Here is a 23,250-nt window from a genome sequence, read left to right on the forward strand (position 1 = left end):
TGCCGACATTATTAAGCCATTTCCCCCAAATCTTAGAGAATTTAGTATTAGACCCTCTTATCAACCAAGTGAGTTGGTAGAATGGAAGTGATAGATTTATTAATTGTTTCCACTTTGCCAGTGAAGGTTCAGTAGAATTTTTCCATTCAATGGATATCGTTTTCTTGGCATAAAAGAACAGTAGGCGAATTAATGTTTTTTCCTTAATACTTAAGGGAACATCTTCCAGCATACCTAGTATACAATTTTTATAAGAGGAAGCCACTTGAATACTGAGCTCATTATTTATAAAAGTTGTCACCTTGTTCCAGAAGGACTGAATCACCATACAGTCCCATGTCATATGTTTAAAGTCACCTGGGCTGTACCTACATCTCCAACATGCATCAGAAGTATCTGCCGAGAATTTAGAGATCTTTTGGGGAGTGTAATATGATTGATGGAGCCAACGAATTTGAATGAGTTTATCTCTTGAACTAATTACAGTCTTCATGTAGGTCTCCTCAAAATCAGCCCAGTCTGCAGAAGAGATTTCTTCCCCCCAATTTTCCCAATTGGACCTGACCTTGGTCAGTCTACCTTTTAAAGGTTGATGTCAGCAAATTAGAGTAAAATCTAGAAATTAGCTTATCAGGGTCCCTGTCTAACAACCATGACTCAACAATGCCCGGACGTAAAGCAACCTCGAGACCACCAAACTGGGAGCGAGTAGCATGACGGAGTTGAAAATATTGCAGGCGAGCTGCAATTGGAACGTGAAACTCGGTAACAAATTGGGGCCAGGATTTAAATTTGTCATGTAAAAATAAGTGGTTAAGGTATTTAACCCCTCTTTTAACCCAGAATCCCACATTCTCCAAGGACTGAAATTCAGGCAAGTTTGAGTTGCACCAAAGAGGAGCACTAGGAGAATATGGGGTTTTCCTCTCACCCTCCAATTTTTGGCATTTATAGTAAATTCTGAGGGAGTATTTGAGGATATCTGACTCCGTGGATGAGAACCCCTCTCCTCGGTATATATAACTACATAGAGTTTCAAAGGAGTAAGCGATGTCAGCTTCTGCATCGAGGGACGCATCATCCCTGATACAGTGCAGCCATCTGTATATGTACGTTAATTGAGCCGCTAAATAGTATAATTGAAAGTGAGGGAGAGCAAGCCCCCCTTTGCATATTGGTAGTCTAAGTGTGTCCAGTGATAATCTGGGAGCACGATTCGCCCAAATAAAGTTTTTAACCAAAGCATTGATTTTATTAAACATTAGGGTGGGAACCCAAACCGGGGACATAAGTAGGACGTATAATAATTTGGGGGCAGTTATCATTTTTATAGTGTTCACTCGACCCATGAGGTCTAGAGGTAAAGATGACCATTTTTTTAATTTATCCTCTATATTTTGTATAACGGGTAATAAATTATATTTGATATAATCTTTGTTACAGGGTGTGATCCATATGCCCAAATATTTAAAGGAAGTGCTGACTTGGAGCGGAAGATCAGGGGGTAGAGAGCTGGGGGATAACTCGTCTACAGGACACAGAATGGATTTTGACCAGTTTACTTTGAGACCTGAAATATCTCCAAACTTCTCATAGATTCTCAGCACTCTATGCAATGAGGCCCCAGGTCCATCCAGATATAACAGAACATCATCCGCGTAAAGGGAGATTTTTTCGTGAACATTATTGATAACCCAGCCAACCACCCCAGAATCTTCCCTGATAAATGCGGCTAGGGGCTCCATGGCCAATGCGAATAATAGGGGTGATAAGGGGCACCCCTGTCTGGTGCCTCTTCCAATATCAAATATGGATGATAGCTGTCTATTGACACGGAGACGAGCACGGGGATTGGTATATAATAATTTAACCCATTTTTTAAACGTGTCACCAAACCTAAACGCTGATAACACTTCATGGAGGTATTGCCAAGATACCGTGTCAAATGCTTTATTGGTGTCTAAAGCCAGAAGGACTCTGGAGCCAGAGTTGGCATGCGAGTGCTGAAGGTTAGTAAACAAACGCCTGAGGTTCAATTTGGTAGAGCGTGATGGAATAAAACCAGTCTGATCCTGAAAGACGAGCTCTCCAATAACCAGCTTCAATCTACTAGCTAAAATTTTGGCCAATATTTTAATATCTGTATTTAACAGAGAAATAGGACGGTAGGAGTCACAGGAGTCAGGATTTTTCCCAGGTTTAAGTAATAACGTAATGTGGGCCTCCCGCATAGAGTCCGGCAAATTACCTGTGGCCAGGGCATTGTTGAATGTCTGGAGCAAACCGGGAGCCGTGAGGAGAAGACTTTTAATGTACCATTCTGCCGGAATTCCGTCTGGTCCCGGGGCCTTAAGTGGTTTAAGATCTTTTATCGCTGCAGTAACCTCACCCAGCGTCAGTGGGGCATCTAGTAGCTGTCTATCTTCATCATTTAACCCTGGTAGTTGGCAATCAAGTAAAAAACCGCGTAGAGAGGGTAGATCACATAAAGGGGCTTGTTTATACAGATCGCTATAAAATAACCTAAATTCTTCCAAAATATTCTCAGAGGTACAATATTCAATCCCTTGAGATGATATAATTCTAGGGATTGATATCGAGGTGAACTGAGCTCGAAGCATAGATGCCAAGAGTTTGCTTGATTTATTTCCGCATTCAAACATTCTTTGATGCGTAATAAATTCACGGCGCTTAGCCCTCTTGAGTAGAGTTATTTCATGATCCCTTCTTGCTTTAGCCCAAAGTGAGTACTTATCTGAGGAAGGGGAATGCTCGTATTCAGATTTGGCAGATGTTATAGCAGACTCGGTCCTGCCAATATATGCTTCATCATTCTTTAGTGTCACCCCTTTAATGTAAGAGAAATGTCCCCTTAAGGTGGCCTTGGATGTGTCCCACAAGATATCCTGAGTGGCAGTGCCTTTGTTCAAATGCCAGTATTCATTCATCATGGTAACACAGTGACTAACTACAGTTTCATCCTGTAACCAAATATGGCCCATTTTCCAGGAGCTTGCATTTGCTTGAGAGCAAGAACTAACAGAACAAATTACAGGGGTATGATCAGAGATACCATGTGTTTTATACTCCAGCTTCTTAACCCCGTTTAAAGCATCATAAGAGCCCAATATCAGGTCCAATCGAGACATAGATCCAGCAGAATCAGAGAAGCAGGAGTATACAACCTTAGTGGGATTACGCCATCTCCATAGATCAAACATATTATGCTTAGCAACCCAATCCTTAAAAGCAGATTGTCCCCTGTGTTCCCCTGGGCTAGATTTATCTAGAGTGTGATTCAACACAGCGTTAAAGTCTCCACAGATTAGAATAGGGCTAGATGGTAAACCGTATATTATTAAAAATAATTTCTCTAAAACAGCTGCATGAAATGGGGGAGGTACGTAGACAGAGGCCACTATTAAGGGGCGGCCCTCATACAGTAACTGCACAATCACAAAGCGCCCCAATTGGTCAGTATGAACTGTTAAAATTTTTACTGGCGCATTTTTGGTAATCATAATGACCGTACCACGGGAGTATGTGGAATACTGAGATGCATATACGTTTGCTATCCAAAGTTTCTTTAACGCTGCTAATCTAGATCCCACTAAGTGGGTCTCCTGCAAACATAGGATATGGGGATTACATTTTTTAAGATGATCCAATACCAGGCGCCTTTTAATGGGATTATTCATTCCCCTAACATTCCATGAGATCAATTGGAGGTCAGCCATTATCAAATTTCAAGAAATATTCACATTTTATGTTAAATCCGTCTGGAGATACAAAGAAATCCTCATCACAAGCACTGTCAAGAAACCCTTTCCCCCACCCCCTATCTGAGCCCCAAACATCCCTAACCCACCCCGCAAGTTGCCCCCAACTACAACCCGCTTTATTACCCAACCAGAGCGGCATAAATGGAGTGTGAGGCTAGAGTATAAACTCCAGATCTCCACTTCATGAAACATCGAAAACTTTAACCTATGTCGGCACTTATAGAGGATGCTGCGTTCATTATAGGCCATACACTCTAACCTGTTAACCAGAAGCATATGAAGCTGATTGTGTTAAGTGATTCCCATACAAACACAGGAGCATAAAGATACGAAAAGACCATGAGTCCTTGCCTGTAAAATGAAGGTAATGTTAATCACATACTTGCATATCTAATCATATATCCTTGAGAAAGTATAATGCGACAGATATAACTGTAATACGCAACAGACAAATATTGCTGCAAATAGCAGGATAAAGGTAAAGATGTTCTGCCGTAGCACCAACAGAGTGCTTCTTTAGGGAAAGGCAAGTGCTCTTTCCAAAAAGGAGGTAAGAAATGTAAAACAAAGCTTCAAAAAGGATTTGTTAACGATTCGGCTGTCTACGACGTTGTCTGTCAGACCCTTTGCCTTCAAGCCAGTTCATAGCTTCTCCTGGGGTAGCAAAGAACAAGACTTTATCCTCAGATACGATTCTCAGTTTAGCAGGGAACACCATACTATACGGAATTTGCTTGTCACGCAGGAGCTTTTTGACGTCAAAGTAAGCAAGTCGCTGCTTCTGGATTTCCACTGAGAAGTCCTGATATATATGAATCTGGGTGTCATTATATTTCAGAGGCTCACGCAATTGTCTAGTAGCATTCAGTATAGCAGCTTTATCCCTATAATTAAGGAATTTTGCTATTAATGGGCGCGGTTGTGCTCCTGGCTTAGGTAGGCCGCCAGGGATTCTATGGGCCCGTTCAATAGAGAACATTCTAGATGGCTTAAAGTTCGGCAGCACAGAGGTAACCCAGTCCTCCAGAAACTCCTCAGGAGAAGTTCCTTCCGACTTCTCGGGGAAGCCAACGAATCGTAAGTTGTTTCTCCTAGATCTATTTTCCAGGTCAGTAAGTTTGGTCGTATGCGCGTCAGCTATCTTGCTTTGGTAGGCTATATCTGTATGCATAGGCCTGACCTCGTCCTCCAGTACCCCAATCCTCCTCTCTGCCTCCTTAGCTCGGTCTCTCATTTTGAGCATATCGGCTTTAACAAACGACAGTTCTGTTTGCACAGTATCGAATTTGCCGGTGATAAAAGTTTTAAGCTCCGATATGGCCTCTAATAACTGCAGCCTAGACGGCTCCTCAGCTGTGTCAGAGCATATATCCGCCATGTCAGCTAGGGAGGCCGCGGGTTCATCTGGCCTTGTAGCGTTGGGGTACTCACTGTTCGTAGTTAATGGTGAGCCAGGGCATGATGTCGAAGAGCCTCCCGGATCTAACGGCAGAGTGTCATCCATATTTTCAGCGGAGCTTCCAGAGCGTCTGGGCAGCGAGCCGCCGCCATCTTGTGCCGCTCCATGTGCGAAATTCGCCAGCCGCTCTGTGATGGGCCGCGGCGACTGAGCGGCAGGTTTCTGCATCTTCGAAAGCAGCCTGGATGTGGGGAGAGTACAGCCTCGTAGCAGGAGGTGAAAATCGCCGACACAGGAGACAGGATTTTAAGCAGGATCCGTGGAGATCTGAGGAGCTAAGAGCCGCGCGTCCTCACAGCGCCATAGCCAGGCCACGCCCCCCAATGAACACAGTTTTAGTTCAAAACCCGTGTTCATTTTTAAATAGAGCCGCCGTGCTTAATCCCGCACACCCTTTACCACCGCCGAAAGTTTGATTTATGAATGGGAACAAAGTTCCCATTCATCAATCTCTCCTCTAGGCCAACCTGATTGCAGGCATCCGTTGATGCCTGCGTCACTTCCCTAGCAGGCATGGGCTTAAATTTGTCTTCGGGTGATCCGGATAGTTACTATCCGGATTTCACCCAGTGATGCTTTGCGGGGGGGATGGGTGTCAAGCTTACCCGTCTGACGTCTTCTTCGCTCGTCCCTCGGCACCTCCCACGATGCGTTCCAATGTGCTGTCACGTGATTACAAACACTTCCTCCTTCAACCTGGAAGGAGGAAGTGTTTGTAATCACGTGATGGCGCATTGGAATGCATAGTGGGAGGGGACGAGCGAAGAAGACGTCAGACAGGTGAGCTTGACCCACCCCTGCCCAGCCCGCACAGCACAGCATTACTGGGTGAAATCCAGATAGTAACTATCCTGATCACCCGAAGACTATTTTAAGCCCATGCCTGTTCCCTAGTTACAATGTAACACATTACTTTCTATTGCATACTTATTGTACGCGAACAGGAAGTACTCAGTGGGGACATTGTGTGGCCAAATAGTAAAATTACACATACTGACTTATGGGAGTAAATTTTAACTAGGCTAGGTTAATGGCTCGTTTAGAAAACCTTTTCATGATCTGCTAATTTTTTGAGATAGGAAATTTGGATTTTCATGAGCTGTATGCCAAAATCATCAATATTAAAACAATAAAAGGCTTGAACTACTTCAGTTGTGTGAAATGAATCTAAAATATATGAAAGTCTAATGTTTATCAGTACATTACAGAAAATAACAATATGCTAATTTTTTTTAGAAGGACCTGTGTGTGTGTGTATGTGTGTATGTGTGTATGTGTGTATGTATATGTATGTGTGTGATATACCGCCGCATATCAGTGCGCATGCACGCAGACCTGTCCACCCTGCGTGCGCAACCGTTCGCCCTGACCCCGTCGTCCTGTCCCAACAGGTGTCCGTCCAGCACATGCGCAGTAGTGCAACACACGGACACAGGGACAGGATGACGCAGGAGTATTTAGGGTGTGTGTGTGTGTGTGTATATATACAGGGGTTGGACAAAATAATGGAAACCCCTTGAAAATCAACAAAATATTTTAATATGGTGTAGGTCCACCTTTTGTGGAAATTACAGCCTCAATTCTCTGAGGTATTGATTCATACAAATTGTGAATTGTTCCCAAAGGAATTTTAGCCCATTCTTCAGATGTTTTATATGGTTTTTCCTATTTAACTGTCACTTACAGCAGGTATTATAACCAACTAACTCTGACCATTCCTATGCCCGTCTCTAAGGGGTAAGGGATTTAATCTTCTCATGGGGGATTCTCAGTATTTTTTTTTTTTTTTTTTTTTGTTTGTTTTTTTTTTTTTTTTTTTGTTATACTTTGCTTTTTGAAACAAAAGGATTTTTTTTGGAGTCTGCCATGGGGGCTGGATTAGGCCCCGTTCACACTTGCGTTTTTGCAAAAAACGGAACGGATGTCCGGATCAGTTCCGTGCGCATCGGGGCGGGATGCGTACGGTTGCACTCAGGATCCGGTCCGGATCCGTTCCGTTTGCATCCGGTTTTTCATCAATAGGTGATCAGGTTGATATCCGGATCCGTTTTTAAAGAGATACAGACTATGTAAATTCTTGGGGTCTGGGAGGTCTGCAGAAGTTCTGGGGTCATTGTTGGAGACAGCCTGACGTGTGGAAACCATCCTTGGATATAGAGACTGCAGTTTGGACCATGGATCCAGTGTTTTTGTACTCATTTTACCTGGAAATTGTCTCCTTTTTTATTTTTACCTATACTATGTGGGAAGAAGGCGTGCTCCTCGCAGGAGATGGTGGGTGCACCAGACAGGTAGCTGCTGCACCTGTAGAATCAGGTCCTCAGGTGTGTAGGGCCTCACCTCTTCGTCTGACATGCTGCCAAATATCTCCAGCCACAAGTCATTGCTGCTCCACTCCTTAAACGCAGGGCCCATGAAAACGCATAGAAAGTGGGTAGAACGTCCAGATTTTTTTTATAGCCAGTGTGTTGCCTCCTTTCCGTTTTTTCTCTTCGGTTCAGCTGTGCGGATGGTACAGTCAGGATCCGGTCCGGGTGCGGCGGCCGGATCCGACGTACGTGAAAAATAGAGCAAGTTGGAAAAGTGTCCGGAGTCCGTATCAGGTCTGCTTGGAACGGACGAGTATGTACGCATCCATAGACTATCATTGGATTGCCAAATGTCCGTTCCGTTTGTACAGTATACAGTATGTTCCGAATCCGGTCCTGAAAATCCTGACTGCTAACGCAAATTTGAACCTAGCCTTAGTCGGCAAGAGATTCTGAGCTGTCAAATCATAATGCCTACTGCAACGTACACACCTGAGGCATACTGACCTCCACGTATCAGGATTAATCTCTTGGGTGACATTGTAAGGCCACGGCTATACAGGCGTGTTACTAGTCTATGCGGAACGAGGACTGATGGGGGTGTAGTGGGAGGAGAAAATAGAACAATGCTCTTGGCCTAGTTAATTGTCAGGCTGATTGTTGGCCAATGTATTGGAGCATACACAATTGCTAATGTTTGCACATAGTAAAATCTTTACTTTCCCTGATTTAGGCCTCTTTTTTTTTTTTTTTTTTTTTACTGCAGAGTATTGAAAAATTATTTTAAACAGAAGATGACAATTTATCGCCAATATACAGCAATATATACATAGTGTTTCTGATGCTGAAACCTGGATAATTAAGCTAACATTGGGTATCATGAGTAATGTATTACATTCTACTATATGTTAGTTCCTCTAAGTGGATGCTACAAGCCCTATCAGCCAGGTGCTCTGCCCGGCTGTCTTCCTTGCTCTCATCACTCCCCCTCCTATCTGAACTGGCCAGACAATGCTGCAAACCTGAATCATGTAATTCAGGCAGCATCCTCTAGGTGGCACACAGCACTGTAAATTGGTACAGCAGACACTTTTCCTCACACTCTGAGCTGCTGATCCAGGATGAGAGACCAGGGCTGTGGAATCAGTACATAATTCAGACTCCCACTCCTCAGGTTAGGATTCCTCAGACTCCTCTAATTTGCATATTACAATTTTGTTGATTGAAAGTATGTAACATGAAATGCATCTCTTAACTGCCAACAATTAGGAATTTTAAAATACAACTGAAGTGAGAGGGATATGGAGGCTGCCATATTTATTTTCTTTTAAACCATTCCAGTTACCTGGCTAGCCGGCTGATCTTCTGCCTCTAATACTTTTAGTCATAGACTAAAACTAGTCATTGGTTAGAGTACTTGTAGAAGACAGGAACAAAGAACATCTCTCAGGCCATAGGCAATGGGACTGTGGGTACATGTAAGAGTGTGCAGGTACTCTGCAGGGAGACAGGGAGCTTCTTCCTCTATAACACAATCTTCATGCACAATCTGAACCAGCTTTATGGGTGATAGACCACACTTCTGTGTTCAATGTGCACAACATTCTCAGTGGATTCCCTGCAGCTCTGTGGGGAGTGCATATGTACAGTATAGTACTACTGTGTAACAAAGTAAACTTGAGACAGATGAAATTAAAGTTTTATACATACATAGGGCTTCCTCCAGCCCCCTTCAGGCTAACCAGTCCCTCGCTGTCCTTCTCTGCAACCTGGATCTTCTGGTATGGGTCCAGGTACTTGAGCCATTGGTGCATAGTGCACATGCACACACTCCGCCGCTGAGAGCGTACTGCACCTGCACAGCACTATTGCGCAGGTGCAGAATGTTCCTGGCTGTGGGAGCGGCACGTGGCCGGACTGTGCTGACTGGCTGAATTACCAGGACTCGTAGAAGAAGATTCAGGTGGCGGAGGAGGACAGCAACTGGATTAGCCTGAGGGGGGCTGGAGGAAGCCTCAGGTATGTCTAAAACCTTTTTAATCCATTTCGGGTACCCTTTAATTAGTAGTCCTCAAACCAAATTTTAGCAACATATCAAATTATTTGATTTCATGAGCAAAAGGGAGTGTATACATTTGCATACACCAGCATCAACGCAGAATTATTTCCATCTTATCGACCATCTCTATTAGTGACTCAGGCTTTATTCTTACAGCAACAAAAACTTCTTACAGTTCAGTGTGTGTGTGTGTGTGTGTGTGTGTGTGTGTGTGTGTGTGTGTGTGTGTGTGTGTGTGTGTGTGTGTGTGTGTGTGTGTGTGTGTGTGTGTGTGTGTGTGTGTGTGTGTGTGTGTGTGTGTGTGTGTGTGTGTGTGTGTGTGTGTGTGTGTGTGTGTGTGTGTGTGTGGTTATGATCAGGGCTGTGGAGTTAGAGCAATTTTGGGTACCTGGAGTCGGGGTCTGAGTCGGTGGTTTCAGTAAACTGAGTTGGATGATTTTTGAACCAAATCCATAACCTTTGTAAAAATTAGACTAAGGAGTCGAGTCGGAGCAATTTTGGGTACCTGGAGTCGGTGGTTTCATAAAATGAGTCAGTTGGATGATTTTTGTACAGACTCCACAGCCCTGGTTATGATGCACTTAAAGTGATCCTTAAGCCAACTGAAAAAAATGAGATTTACTCACCCGGGGCTTCCCTCAGCCCCCAGCAGCCGATCGGTGCCCTCGCAGCTCCGCTCCGATGTCCCAGGACCCGCCGGCGAGCACTTCCGGTTTGGCCGTCACCGGCCGACAGGCATGGGAACGGGAGTGATTGTTCGCGTTCCCAGCCTGTATATCGCCCCCTATGCTGCTATTGCGACCAGGAGGCTGCAATAGCAGCATAGGGGGCGATTTACAGGCTGGGAATGCGAACAATCACTCGCGTTCCCATGCCTGTCGGCCGGTGACGACCAAACCGGAAGTGCTCGCCGGCGGGTCCTGGGACATCGGAGCGGAGCTGCGAGGGCACCGATTGGCTGCTGGGGGCTGAGGGAAGCCCCAGGTGAGTAAATCTCATTTTTTTCAGTTGGCTTAAGGATCACTTTAATATGCAATATGGTAGGGGCCACAGTTAGGTCAGTGGTGTGTCATGGAGGGCCAAATATTTCTGAGACCACATGGTGGAAGAAAAGCTACAATACATTTTGTTGTTGCGGTACCAATAGTGGGATAAAACGTGCAGACCAAAAAGACTGATATGAGAAATGGCTTTGCTCACAGATCCCTCCTCAAAAACAAAACTAAGCAACACGACTGAAGCGGATTGCAGCTAGTGAAAAAGGGCCCCCTAAAGCAGTCGAGTATAAATATCTGATTGTGTATACAGGAATCTTTACAAATAATAAATAAACATCTCTGCTGTAAGAATAAAGCCCAATGAGTTGTTGTCATAACAGTAGGAATGGTCAGTGAGATGCAAACAATTCTGTTTTGATCCGAATCCACTTATGTGGCCAAGTAAGTTTGCACTTACAAGGAATTTGACTTGGCAGTTGCTTAACAGACACAAACAAAACTATACAAAGACAGACAGTGTATATGTATGTATTACGTCAAGGACAGTTTGTAAGTGGCAGTGAACAGGGTAAGAAGTGTTAATTTTCAGTTCTGTGCTGTAATGCTTTCCAGTTCTAGCATGGTTCTGCATTAAAGGGAAGGTTCAGGGTGGCTGTTAAAAAAATAAAAATGCCCATCCACTTACCTGGGGCTTCCTCCAGCCCGTGGCAGCCAGGACGTGCCCTCGGCGCCGCTGCGCAGGCTCCCGGTCCCCTCCGGTGGCCGACCCGACTTGGCCAGGCCGGCTGCCAGGTCGGGCTCTTCTGCGTTTCAAAATGCGCCTCACGGGGGCGCGCTGACTTCATCGGACGTCCTCCGGGCTGTACTGCGCAGGCGCAGTAGTTCTGCACCTGCGCAATACAGCCCGGCAGACGTCCGATGACGTCAGCGCGCCCCCGTGAGGCGCATTTTGAAACGCAGAAGAGCCCGACCTGGCAGCCGGCCTGGCCAGGTCGGGTCGGCCACCGGAGGGGACCGGGAGCCTGTGGAGCGGCGCCGAGGGCACGTCCTGGCTGCCACGGGCTGGAGGAAGCCCCAGGTAAGTGGATGGGCATTTTTATTTTTTTAACAGCCACCCTGAACCTTCCCTTTAAGCATGGCTACCGACTGATAGAAAACTGTTCCTGTGTCTATAAATTTAAGGCCTGGGACCCACTACAAAGAGCTCACGCAATCGCTAGTGATTTGTGGTAGCTCTTTGGAAGTGATTTCCCTGCTCCTATAAAATACATTAGAATGAAAACTCTCCCAAAATGCGATTGTGATTTGCCTAATCGCAATCGCTCTAGTGGAATCTGTCCCATCCATTTACATTGGCGGAGCATTTAGGGAAATTGCTACCGGTTGAAAGCGATCCCTGAGAGCTCTTACACAGTGGGACATTGCGTTGCAGGGGACGTTAAGGTCGCTTAACGCAACGCATGGTGGTGCTAAAGGTGGACGCTACATAGAGCCGCGTTATGCGGCTCTTGGTGCGCCGTTTTCATTCGATAGAACCAGCAATGATTCATATGAATCATTGCTAGCAGGCAAATAATTATTCATATGAATCAGTGCTAGCAGGCAGAGAACAGGCATTGCAGTGCAGTGAATATTAATTAGCCATGTGGCTAGGCAAAATGGCAGACTCTCCCCTCCTCCTCTCCTGCACACAAAACACAAAACCTTAACGCAGCTAAAACCGCATATTACGCACAGCATGCTGCAGATTCATAGAACGCGCAGCATTACAATGTAACGCAACGTGGGCACTGAACAGCCCATTGATTTTTCATTACTGTCAGTTGGGCTGCGTTACAGGCTGCTCTAACGTGCACCTGTAACGTCCCACTGTGAAAGCAGCCTAAACGCTCAAAAACATGCTCTAGTGGGTCTAAGCCCTTAGCTGCAATTGACCGGAATCTTAAGCCTGGTCTACACGTGCCGATGTTTATCAATTGAGCCGCTGGTGCGGCTCGATTGATAAGATCCGATGGGTCCGATCTCGCCGCGGCTGATTCCCCGCAAGCGGACAATAGCAGGGAATCGAGCGGAAGATAAGCAGGGACGAGCGGGTATAGAATCCGACCGACAAGCGGGGACGCGCAGGGATGCGGAAGAGTCGATCCGGCAGCTAATCGAGCCGCCGGATCGCTACGTGTAGACCAGCCTTTATGCCAGAAGGCATGAGCTGAAAGATAGTGGGCAGGGTGAGGAAGAATGTTGGTTGCTCTTTCTGCACCTCCGAGTGTCAAAATCCTGCATGGAAGGTAAGCTACAGCCAATTATCCTTTCCACTGTTATGATGCGCTGTAGTCTCATCATTTCTAGTACTGAGCAGGAGCCAAACCATACAGTCATAGAAGATGTCATGATTGATTTAGAGGTTACAATGTAGAACTGCACCATTCATTTTTATGGTAGGCCAAACTTTTTCAGCTGACATAGGTGGTACATCCTCTGTTACGCTTTCTTGATGATACTGACAGTATTGTTGTCCCAATTTAGGTTGCTGGAGATTGTGGACCTAAGAAACTTGAACGAGTCTACCTGGGTCATTGTAGATCTATTTATGGTTAGGGGGAGGTGCTGAGGGGGGAGATCTCCTAAAGACTATTATCTCCATGGTTTTAAGAGCATTTAGTTCCAAGACGCTGCCTGCTGCTGCACCAGGAGGAAATCTGTCCCACTACATGCCTGTATGCAGACTTGCCCCCATTTTGTATGAGACCAGCTACTGCTGTATCCTCTGCAAGCTTCAGAACCTTAAGATGGATCTGTGGAGATGCAGTCATTGGTGTAAAGTGATAAAAACAAGGAACACCAAGAGCCCCAATAGTGTAATATGTACTGGTAAATGGTTACTAGATAGAGTAAATATTAATACTCACAAACCAGGGTTACCATTAGGCAACCACCGTAAAAGCAGGTGGGGAGATTTTCCTGACCCCACTCAGGAATAAGAAGTCACTCTCTGTAGATGAGAAAAAGGGGGTTCAACCCTCCCACCCAGGGTGGACTCAATATTATGCAGGAGAACAGAGACGCCAAAAGGATAAAAGAAAGCTAAATGAGCTTAAAAATCCAAATTCTTTGTAAATAGAGGAGGCAGTGGTGGACTTACCTCCTCCAAGCAGACACACAACGACTGTAGTATAGACAGTCAATATATTTTATTTATAAGATCTATCAAAAACTGGGTAGGTGCTACCCGTTTGATAGAGCATGTAAATGAAAGCCATTGTGGCAATGCGGAGTGTCTCTCCTTTGCAGGCTTGGAAATTGTACAAGGCGACGGCAGGGGAGGTTTGAGAGATGATTGACTCTCTAAAAGGGAGGCCTGGATGATTTCACATACTGAGGCTCTGGGGAATCTGGGTTTTAATGAGAGGGATGAGGTTAATGCATTTTTTTTTAAGTAAAAGCTCTAGGTAGGATTTCAAGTTATACTACACTGTCACCTTAACCTGTAATATGTTCATGGTTGTCTCCCCCCGCCCCCTTTGTGAGAGAGAGGTGGGTGGTGGGAGGGGATACCTTTATATAGGTGGGGTAGGAAGTGAAGGTGTCAGGCCTCACGTGTCCTGAAGAGGCGTGGTTACACGTGAAACAGCTGTAGACATAGGGGCTTTCGTTTGTACCTGTGCTTTGTGGCTTCAATAAAAGAAGATTCTATGAGGAGTGCCGGAGTCTGTCAGTTCTTTCAGCTATATAATATATTTTATTTATGAACTCCAAATATGCAACGCGTTTCGCAGGTTTGATCCCACTTCATCAGGCAATAATGGAGCAATAGCATATGTGGTCAGTAGGTCAGAGGTGCCTGGCTCTTCTACTGGCCACATATGCTATTGCTCCATTGTTGCCTGATGAAGCGGGATCAAACCTGCGAAACGTGTTGCATAAGTCCACCACTGCCTCCTCTATTCACCAAGAATTTGTTTTTTTAAGCTCATTTAGCTTCCTTTTATCCTCTTGGCGCCTCTGTTCTCCTGCATAATTGGTGTACGGTGAATAGAGCAGTGGGAAAAGCACACAGCCCTGGGATGCACCAGTACTGACTGTCAAAGAGCTTGATGTGTATTTCACAAGTCTAACATGCTGTCTCCTGCCGCTTAAAGAGACACTGAAGCGAGACTAAATCTCGCTTCAGCTCTCATATATAGCAGGGGCATGTGTGCCCCTGCTAAAACGCCGCTATCCCGTGGCTGAACGAGGGTCCCTGACCCCCCAACCCACCCCCCGCAAACCTTGTTCGCAGACTTGGTCGCTGATTTTGCTTCCTGGAGGCAAGGGCTAACGGCTGCAGCCCTGCCTCCCAGCGCGTCTATCAGACGCGCATCACCGCCTCTCCCCGCCCCTCTCAGTGAAGGAAGACTGAGAGGGGCGGGGGAGAGGCGGAGATACGCGCTGACAGACGCGCGTGGGGCAGGGCTGCGGCGGTTAGCCCTGCCCCAATGCGGAAGCGATCCCCCGCATTACGGAGGGGATTTGGGGGGACAGGGACCCCCGTTAAGCCGCGGGATAGCGGCGTTTTAGCAGGGGCACACGTGTCCCTGCTATATGAGGTCTGAAGCGAGATCTATTCTCGCTTCAGACTCTCTTTAAGAAATTGGTTATCCATTTGCAGATGGATTCAGGTATGTGTAGCTGGAAGGGCTTGCTGTGAAGTAGCGATGGTATTATGCAGATGGTATAATGCAGAGTTGAAATCTACAAATAAAATTCTGATGTAGGTTCCTGGAGTGTCTAGATGCTTTAGCACACAATGCATACACGTTTACAGCATTATCTTCAGATCTATTATACCTGTAGGCAAATGGCAGAAAGTCTAGCAGGTGATTTGTGATTTAAGGTGAACAATTATCAGTTTTTCAAATACTTTCATGACCAATAATGTGAGGGCAACAGGCCTATAATCATTTAGGGACCTTTTACATTTAATCTGATGCGTTGGGCATGCGTTTGCGTTAGTGCACGTTTTTTCCCTGAAATGTAACAAAAAACGATTTGTTACAATCCCCACATGCTGGCATCTGCGAAAAGAGTGCTGCACTCTTTATTTTTATTTTTTTTGCGAATGCTAGCTTGTGGGGATTGTAACAAATAGGTTTTGTTACATCTCAGGGAAAAAAAGTGTACTAAGGGCTCTTTCACACTAGAGGCTGTGGTAGAAAAGGTTGAAACTCTGCCTTTTGCTTAAAGGGATACTGTAGGGGGGTCGGGGGAAAATGAGCTGAACTTACCCGGGGCTTCTAATGGTCCCCCGCAGACATCCTGTGCCCGCGCAGCCACTCACCGATTCTCCGGCGCCACCTCCAGTTCACTTCTGGAATTTCTGACTTTAAAGTCAGAAAACCACTGCGCCTGCACGCCCGTGTCCTCGCTCCCGCTGATGTCACCAGGAGCGTACAGCGCAGACACAGACCATACTGGGCCTGCGCTGTGCGCTCTTGATGACATCAGCGGGATCGAGGACACGGCAACGTAGGCGTAGTGGTTTTCAGACTTTAAAGTCTGAAATTCCAGAAGTGAACCGGAGGTGGGCCGGAGCATCGGTGGGTGGCTGCGTGGGCACAGGATGTCTGCGGGGGACCATTAGAAGCCCCGGGTAAGTTCAGCTCATTTTCCCCTGACCCCCCCCCCTACAGTATCCCTTTAATGCCAATACATAGCGTTTTCAAAGCGTTTTCAAAGTGTTTTACAGCTCATGAAAACATCCTTTTTTTTTTTTTTTTTCTTTAAAAAGAAGTCAACAAGTCAGCTGTAAAACGCTTTGAAAACGCTGTGGTTGGCGTTTTCCATTGACTATCATTGAAACGCGAAAAGCCAACTTCGGCTGTAAACCGCTTTGAAAAAGCTCTGGGGAGCTTCAAAACGCAACGCGTCCCAAAAAAGCTGCTTTAGGTGTGAAAAGTAAAATAAGTCTATGGACTTTTATTCTACCTTGGAAAAACGCTGAAACTAGCCTCTGGTGAGAAAGAACGTAACGCAAATGCAGCGGATTAAGTGTAAAAGGAGCCTAAGACCATGTGTTTTTAATTTTTTAGGAGCTGGGACAATAGTTGAGCTTTTAAAATTGTCAGGGACCAGAGATTATCTTAACGTCTGAGAAAGCGCACTCTTGGACGCATGCGGCATCACGTGGTCCCGCTGGCCAATCGCCGCACAGAGCGGCCGTTCCAAGAAGTAAACACTGCACGTCACTGAGTGCAGTGAATATTAATTAGCCATGTGCCTGGCCGCTCTCCTCTCCAACATTACAGCGCATGTGCAAGCAGTCTAACGTGGCTCTGCCGCTTACTAAGTACTGCATGCAGTATGTTGACTTACGGCGCAGTGTTACTGTGTAACGCAACGTGGGCACTGTGAACAGCCCATTGATTTTTCATTGCTGTGCGGTGGGCTGCGTTACAGGCTGCACTAACGTGCGCCTGTAACGTCCCACTGTGAAACCAGCCTTAAAGTTAGAATGCCACAAGAAATTGTGTGTTTTAATAAGATTCACTGAAACTTTGTATGAGCTATGTCCGCCGCATAGTGAAGTTACGTCCCATTGCAGTAATGGCACTGGCCTTTTCTATAACAGATAAAGTAGCGTAATTAAGGAGCTTGGGGTCTGTGTGAGGGCCCCAAGCACTCTAAATGGAGCCTAAAAACCTATCAACGACTCCTGCAGTAGAGTAAGGGAGCAGTTTAAGTATCACCACTATGCAGTGCACATATAGAGGTGTTCATTACCAGCATAGCACCAATGCAAAGCTAATTAGATGGATGAAGGGCCACTTAGGCCCTTATACAGATCATATGCTTGAGGCATTTACGTTGGCAATGACTAGCTAGGATGGCTGACGGGGCAGATGCCATCTTAATGTAGCTTTAAAATACCTAATCTTTGGCAGTGATGAAATGCCTTTTTATGTCACATACTTTCAATCAACAAGATTGTTATATGCACATTAGAGGAGTCTGTGGTATCCTAAACTGAGGAGTCGCAGTTGGATGATTTTTGTTCCAACTTCACAGCCCTGCTATAAAACGCATATCATTTGACAGCATTTCTCTAAAAATCTTTCCGCCCTAAAAAAACATATAAGGCAGCATTTCCCCCATAAAACATATTAGACAGATTTCCCTGTATGATTATTGCCCCCTAAAGTCCCTGGTGCACAAAAAGGTAATTATCAATTGTTCCCATGAACAGGTTGATTAGGGCATTTCCTCTCTTCCAATTTGATCATAAAATCCAACATTCGGATTGATTACATTTTCTATTCAAATTGAGCATTTCATTGATTTGTTTTTTTTTCCACACACTGCGCAGTTTTTAGTACAATTTGATCGTAAAAATTGGCAAGATTGCATCTGATGTACCTGTTAATGGGCACCTTTTTGATCTGCATATAGTACAGGGATGCTGTGTGAGTCAGCACACTTATGGCAAGGTCGTTGACATTTAATGCATTCTTAAACTCCTAAGGACCAGTAAAAAAAGGCTTGGTGGGCCATATGCGGATCCCCATACTGTAGTTTGAAAATCCGATGATTAAATTAGGAACTCTGGGGGACAGTAATTGACTTTTTTTTTTTTTTTTTTTTTTTTTTAAATCTGAATCACTGTGTAAGATATCAGTGCTAAATTCTCTAAAAAGCTTGTACACAGTTGCTTTTGTTATATGTACTAATTGAAAAACGTGTGCACATTAAGGTAAAACTATTACAAAATAACTTCAGTGTGTGCCATACTGAGTTGTATGTGATCTGGAGTTGTGGTCTGATGGATTGTATCGGACATCGTTGGTGTTACTGGTCAACAATGATCAAATTACTGGTTCCACTGTGCATGATTGGATCAATTGTGCTTTCCTTAAGCTGGCCATACACTAGGCTGATTCCCACCAGATCGACAGCAGATTCGATCACTGGGATCGAATCTGCTGTCACATCGTTCCCGCAACACGCCGAATTTCGATCCATTTCGTCCGATCCCGACGATCGCTCCGTGTGGAAAATTACCGTCGATCGCCCGCGGGTAGGGAGCGCATCGCTAGCGGCGTTCGAGTACCCGACAACCGACGCAATAGAGCCCGCAAACATTACCTGCTCCGCCGGCATGACTGCCCCCGGTCACCGCTGCTCCGTCTCCGCGCTGGTCTGGTCTCCGGGTCTGGCATGCTTCTCTTCTTCTAGCCCGGCAGGAAGTTTAAACAGTAGAGGGCGCTCTACTGTTTAAACTTCCTGCCAGGCAGGAAGAAGTGAAGCATGCCAGACCTGGAGACCAGAGCGGAGACGGAGCAGCGGTGACCGGGGGGCAGTCGCATCGGCGGAGCAGGTAATGTATGCGGCGGGGAGAGGGGCGCGGCAGCAGCACCACCACCACAACAGTTTGTGACTGGTTTCAGGCTGAAATCGGTTCACAATCTGTTTGCAGTAAAGGTAGCCATATGATCCCTCTCTGATGAGATTCGATCAGAGAGGGATCTATCTGTTGGTCGAATCTGATGGCAAATCGAGCAGTGTATGGCTACCTTTACTGTTTGTGAGCCCAAACTATATCATTTCCAACTGATTAGATTGGCAGGTCGATCGTTCAGACGATTGTACCATTTAAAGGCACCTTCAAGAGAACCGGAGCTGAGTAAAAAACTTTTTTTATACATACCTGAGCTTCCTCCAGCCCCATCCGCTTGGATCGCACCCACGCCGCGGTCCTCTGCTGTCTGCAGCTCCAGTACCGGGGTCACATCTGCCAGTCGGGGCCAGTCTGATGTAAGATAATTGCGCTCTTTGTGTATATCTCCAGCAGCTGCTGGAGAGATACGTAGAGGGTGCACCTCTGCGTAGACTGGCCCCAACTGTCTGCTGTCTGCAGCTCCTGTACCAGGTCCTGTCACTTCAGAGCATGAGTGATCCAAGCGGATGGGGTTGGAGGAAGCCCAGGTATGTATAAAAACTTTTTTATTCAGCTCTGGTTCTCTTGAAGTCATGGAGGTAATTATCTAAAGATCTTTTAGGAATTTGTATTGACACACTTTGATGATATTTCAGATCTTTTAGCTTTTGCATTATTCCATCTAGTGGTCAATCGTAGTTCCTGCCATGTCTGCAACATATATTACATGAATAGGCCTAGGATGTTCCGTGCAAATTTGAGTTGAAAATAAAGTGATACATGTATTTGTGTGGAAATGCTGCAGGCGAATTTGCAAGGACATGTGGGTATGGTTGCTGCAGTTGCCAGGCAAAATCACCCCAATTTAAACATATTAGGAAATTGTGCTATTTTCAAATATATGAAGGAAAGCAAGTCTGAATAGAAACGAAGACTGAGAACTTTAAAAAAATATAAGAAAACTGAAAAATAGATTACAATCTGGACTATGTTTTGGGTTTTTGATGTTTTGTAAAGTCTCAGGGCTCTTTCTTTCTAAATGTATGTATTTATTTTGTTTAATTTTTTCAATAGTTGTAGTTCATTTCCTGGTACTTAATGAGCATGCTGAGTGTTTACAAGCCTGTGCGCAAAGCTGAAAAAAACAGGCAGCCAAAAGTGACTACTACCAGATAGGGAAGTGATGGGAAAAGTGATGCCCTGCATTTTTATTTGGTTAGCCAGTATTTACTTTTAAAGTGGAGGTCAGTATTGGGTGTCAGAGAGTGAATTTAACCTGAAGGGAACCAGTTAGCATTAGACAGGGTACGGTCCCTGAAAGCCAATAACAATAAAAAAAAGTATTGCAAAAGTTGCATATTGTGAGTGCGATTCCTAATATTCTGTACTTGCAGCAACATTATTAAAGGGAACCTTAACTCTAGAAAAAAAAATGAGTTTCACTTACCTGGGGCATCTACCAGCCCCCTGCAGTCACTCATGGCTCCTCCGGTCCCCAGCAGCAATCTACGGTAGTTTCATTTTTGCCGACTCTAGTCTGGCCTGCATGGGACCAAGAGGAAGCCCTAGGTAAGTATAAAAGTTGCTAGATTAAATGTCTCTGGTTTCATTTAACACCATTGCCAGTTAATAGTTCTAACATTTGCATTTTTTTTTTCTCCTGTCGAACTGAGATTGAGAGCTGCAGCCGCTAGGGGCGCTCTCAGCAGGCAGTGTTAGGAAGTCTTGCCCAATGACTCTTTACTTGCCCAAGGAGACTGGCTTACTGAATAGGAAGAGCCAAGATTGGAACCCTGGTCTACTATGTCAGAGGTGGTACCCTTAAAGGTAACCTGAGATCTACTAATAGCCTGTATTTATACTTACCTTCCTCCAACCCTGTGAGGTCTGTGAAATCCCTCGCCGTCCTCCTCGGCCACTTCGTTCTGCTGCTATCTGGCCGATAATTGTGCTGGCCCCACTCTACCGCACAGAAAGCTCTTGGTTGCAGGAGTGCAACGGGTGCATGTGCATGCCCTGGAGGGGACAACCATCTGGATTACCAGGCAAGTTACTGGCAGAACAGATCGGCCGAGGGGGACCACAAGGGAGCCCACGGAGCTCATGGGGATGGAGGTAAGTATAAATACAGACTATTAATGCATCTCAGGTACACTTTACCCAGTACACTATCCAGAGAGCTGTGCTGGGGATGCTTCAACAGCCAGGCACAAGCTGCTACTAAAAGATGAATGGCAAAAGTCCTTTTTATCATGTTTGCATTAGTTTCCTATGTAATTTAGCCAGCTTTATAAAGGAACTATTAACCAATGACGGTTTTGTGGTGAGATGTATGTGAAATGATTTTCTTAAACAAATATTTTTTCAAAATGTAATGATGAATCTTAAGACTTTATTTTTTTCTATTCTGTGTAGGGGTCCTTTTAGCGTTGTTAGAAGATGCATCAACCGAGAAACTGGGCAGCAGTTTGCTGTGAAGATTGTCGATGTTGCAAAGTTTACTTCAAGCCCTGGGTTAAGCACAGAAGGTAATAAATCTTTATAAGCATTTTAAAGGAATTGTCAGGCAAAAAAAAAAAAAAAAAAGAGAGGTTCATTTACCTGGGGCCTCTAACAGCCCTATGCAGCCATCCTGTGCCCTTATAGTCACTGCTGCTCCAGTCCTCATCCACCAGCTAGTTTCGTTTTTGCCGGAACATTAACACATACATTTTTACGTGTTAGTATTTTTACGCATTGCAGCAGGAACGCGTAAATATGTATGTGTTAATGTTCCTGCAACAGCGGGAATGCGTAAAAATGTACGCAATGCAGCCCACCGACCCCGAGGTCGGCAAAAACAAAACCAGCTAGTGGATGGGGACTTGGAGCAGCAGTGAGTGACTGAGGGCACAGGATGGCTGCATGGGGCTGGTAGAAGCCCCAGGTAAATGAACCTCCCTTTTTTTTTTTTTTTTTTTTTTTTTTTTTTTTTTTACTGACAATTCCTTTAAGTTTACGCAAGTAAAATTGTACTAGAAATCTGCAAGCAAGGCTAGCCATAGAGTGGCATTTCGATTTTGCAGTTCTCTAGACCTGCCTCATTCTTCTGGTTTGCTGCTACTTATGACAGATCGTAGATAAATTCAGATAGTATTTATTCCTTTTATGACGTCATGACATGGCTGACATCTGCTTCTTTCCTTTTCCTATGAACAATTCCTTTAACCTGCTTCTTGTTCAATTTTCAATAGTTTGTTTTCATTTGGTTTGTGAATCCATTTTGATATGTTTCCCTAGCCGGCGTACATAAATTAATTTAATAATCCAGCATATAACATTTGCATCCTCGTACAGCATAACCTGTAGTCCCAGATCCTCCCTTCTTCCCTGGGCCTAGAAGCTCCACATTATAGAATTTGCAGATATTTTAAAGGGAAGGTCCAAGCAAAAAAAAAAAAAATGAGTTTTACTTACCTGGGGCTTCTACCAGCCCCATGTAGCCATCCTGTGCCCTCGTAGTCACTCACTGCTGCTCCAGTCCCCCGCTGGCAGCTTTCTGACCTCGGAGGTCAGGGCCACATTGCATAGATTTTTACGCATTCCAGCTAGTGCAGGAACAAAAATGTACGTGTTGCACCATTAACGCGTAAAAATGTATGCGTTAATGTTCCTGCACTAGCGGGAATGTGTAAAAATGTACGCAATTCGGCCCTGACCTCTGAGGTCAGAAAGCTGCCAGCGGGGGACTGGAGCAGCAGTGAGTGACTACGAGGGCACAGGATGGCTTCATGGGGCTGGTAGAAGCCCCAGGTAAGTGAAGCTCATTTTTTTTTTTTTGCTTGGACCTTCCCTTTAACAACTATACTGACCTAAAGCAGTTCACCACAGCTTGAGTCCAAACTTTGAATGACTCCCCCATCTGACTTGCAGCCTTTCTGAACATAAAGAAACCAATGACTTGAGGTAGTCTTGCTCATATAGTAACAGTTGGATCTGCTAGGTGTATTTTTTTTTTAATCCTTTTTCATTATTTTTAAATCTAATTTCCATTCAGTTCAGCATGATTCTGTAACAGTTTTGTATAACAAAATCTGCTGTGGCAGGAAAGGACTTGTGCTCAGAAGCATTAGCTTGGTGAAAGCACTCAGTTTGCAGCTCTGTCTTAATTGCTGCATGCTGTTTGCATGTATGGCCTTGTGTGCTATAAAAAGATGTTTACTGTCCCCACACAATGACTTCTATGCCAGTGAT

At 45.0% G+C, this 23,250-nt stretch overlaps 1 protein-coding gene across 17 annotated transcripts in view; it reads left to right on the top strand.

The window, feature by feature from the left end:
- The window catches only part of CASK (calcium/calmodulin dependent serine protein kinase), a 461,253-nt gene that overhangs the window by 45,449 nt on the left and 392,554 nt on the right, over positions 1 to 23,250 (top strand). For all 17 annotated transcript variants that reach the window (XM_068269833.1, XM_068269836.1, XM_068269834.1 and 14 more), the window contains exon 2: positions 21,433 to 21,545. In XM_068269833.1, coding sequence (XP_068125934.1) covers positions 21,433 to 21,545 — 113 coding nt within the window. The remainder of the gene's footprint in view (positions 1 to 21,432; positions 21,546 to 23,250) is intronic.

The sequence above is a fragment of the Hyperolius riggenbachi genome, chromosome 2 (assembly GCF_040937935.1).
Source record: "Hyperolius riggenbachi isolate aHypRig1 chromosome 2, aHypRig1.pri, whole genome shotgun sequence".
Classification (NCBI taxonomy): domain Eukaryota; kingdom Metazoa; phylum Chordata; class Amphibia; order Anura; family Hyperoliidae; genus Hyperolius; species Hyperolius riggenbachi.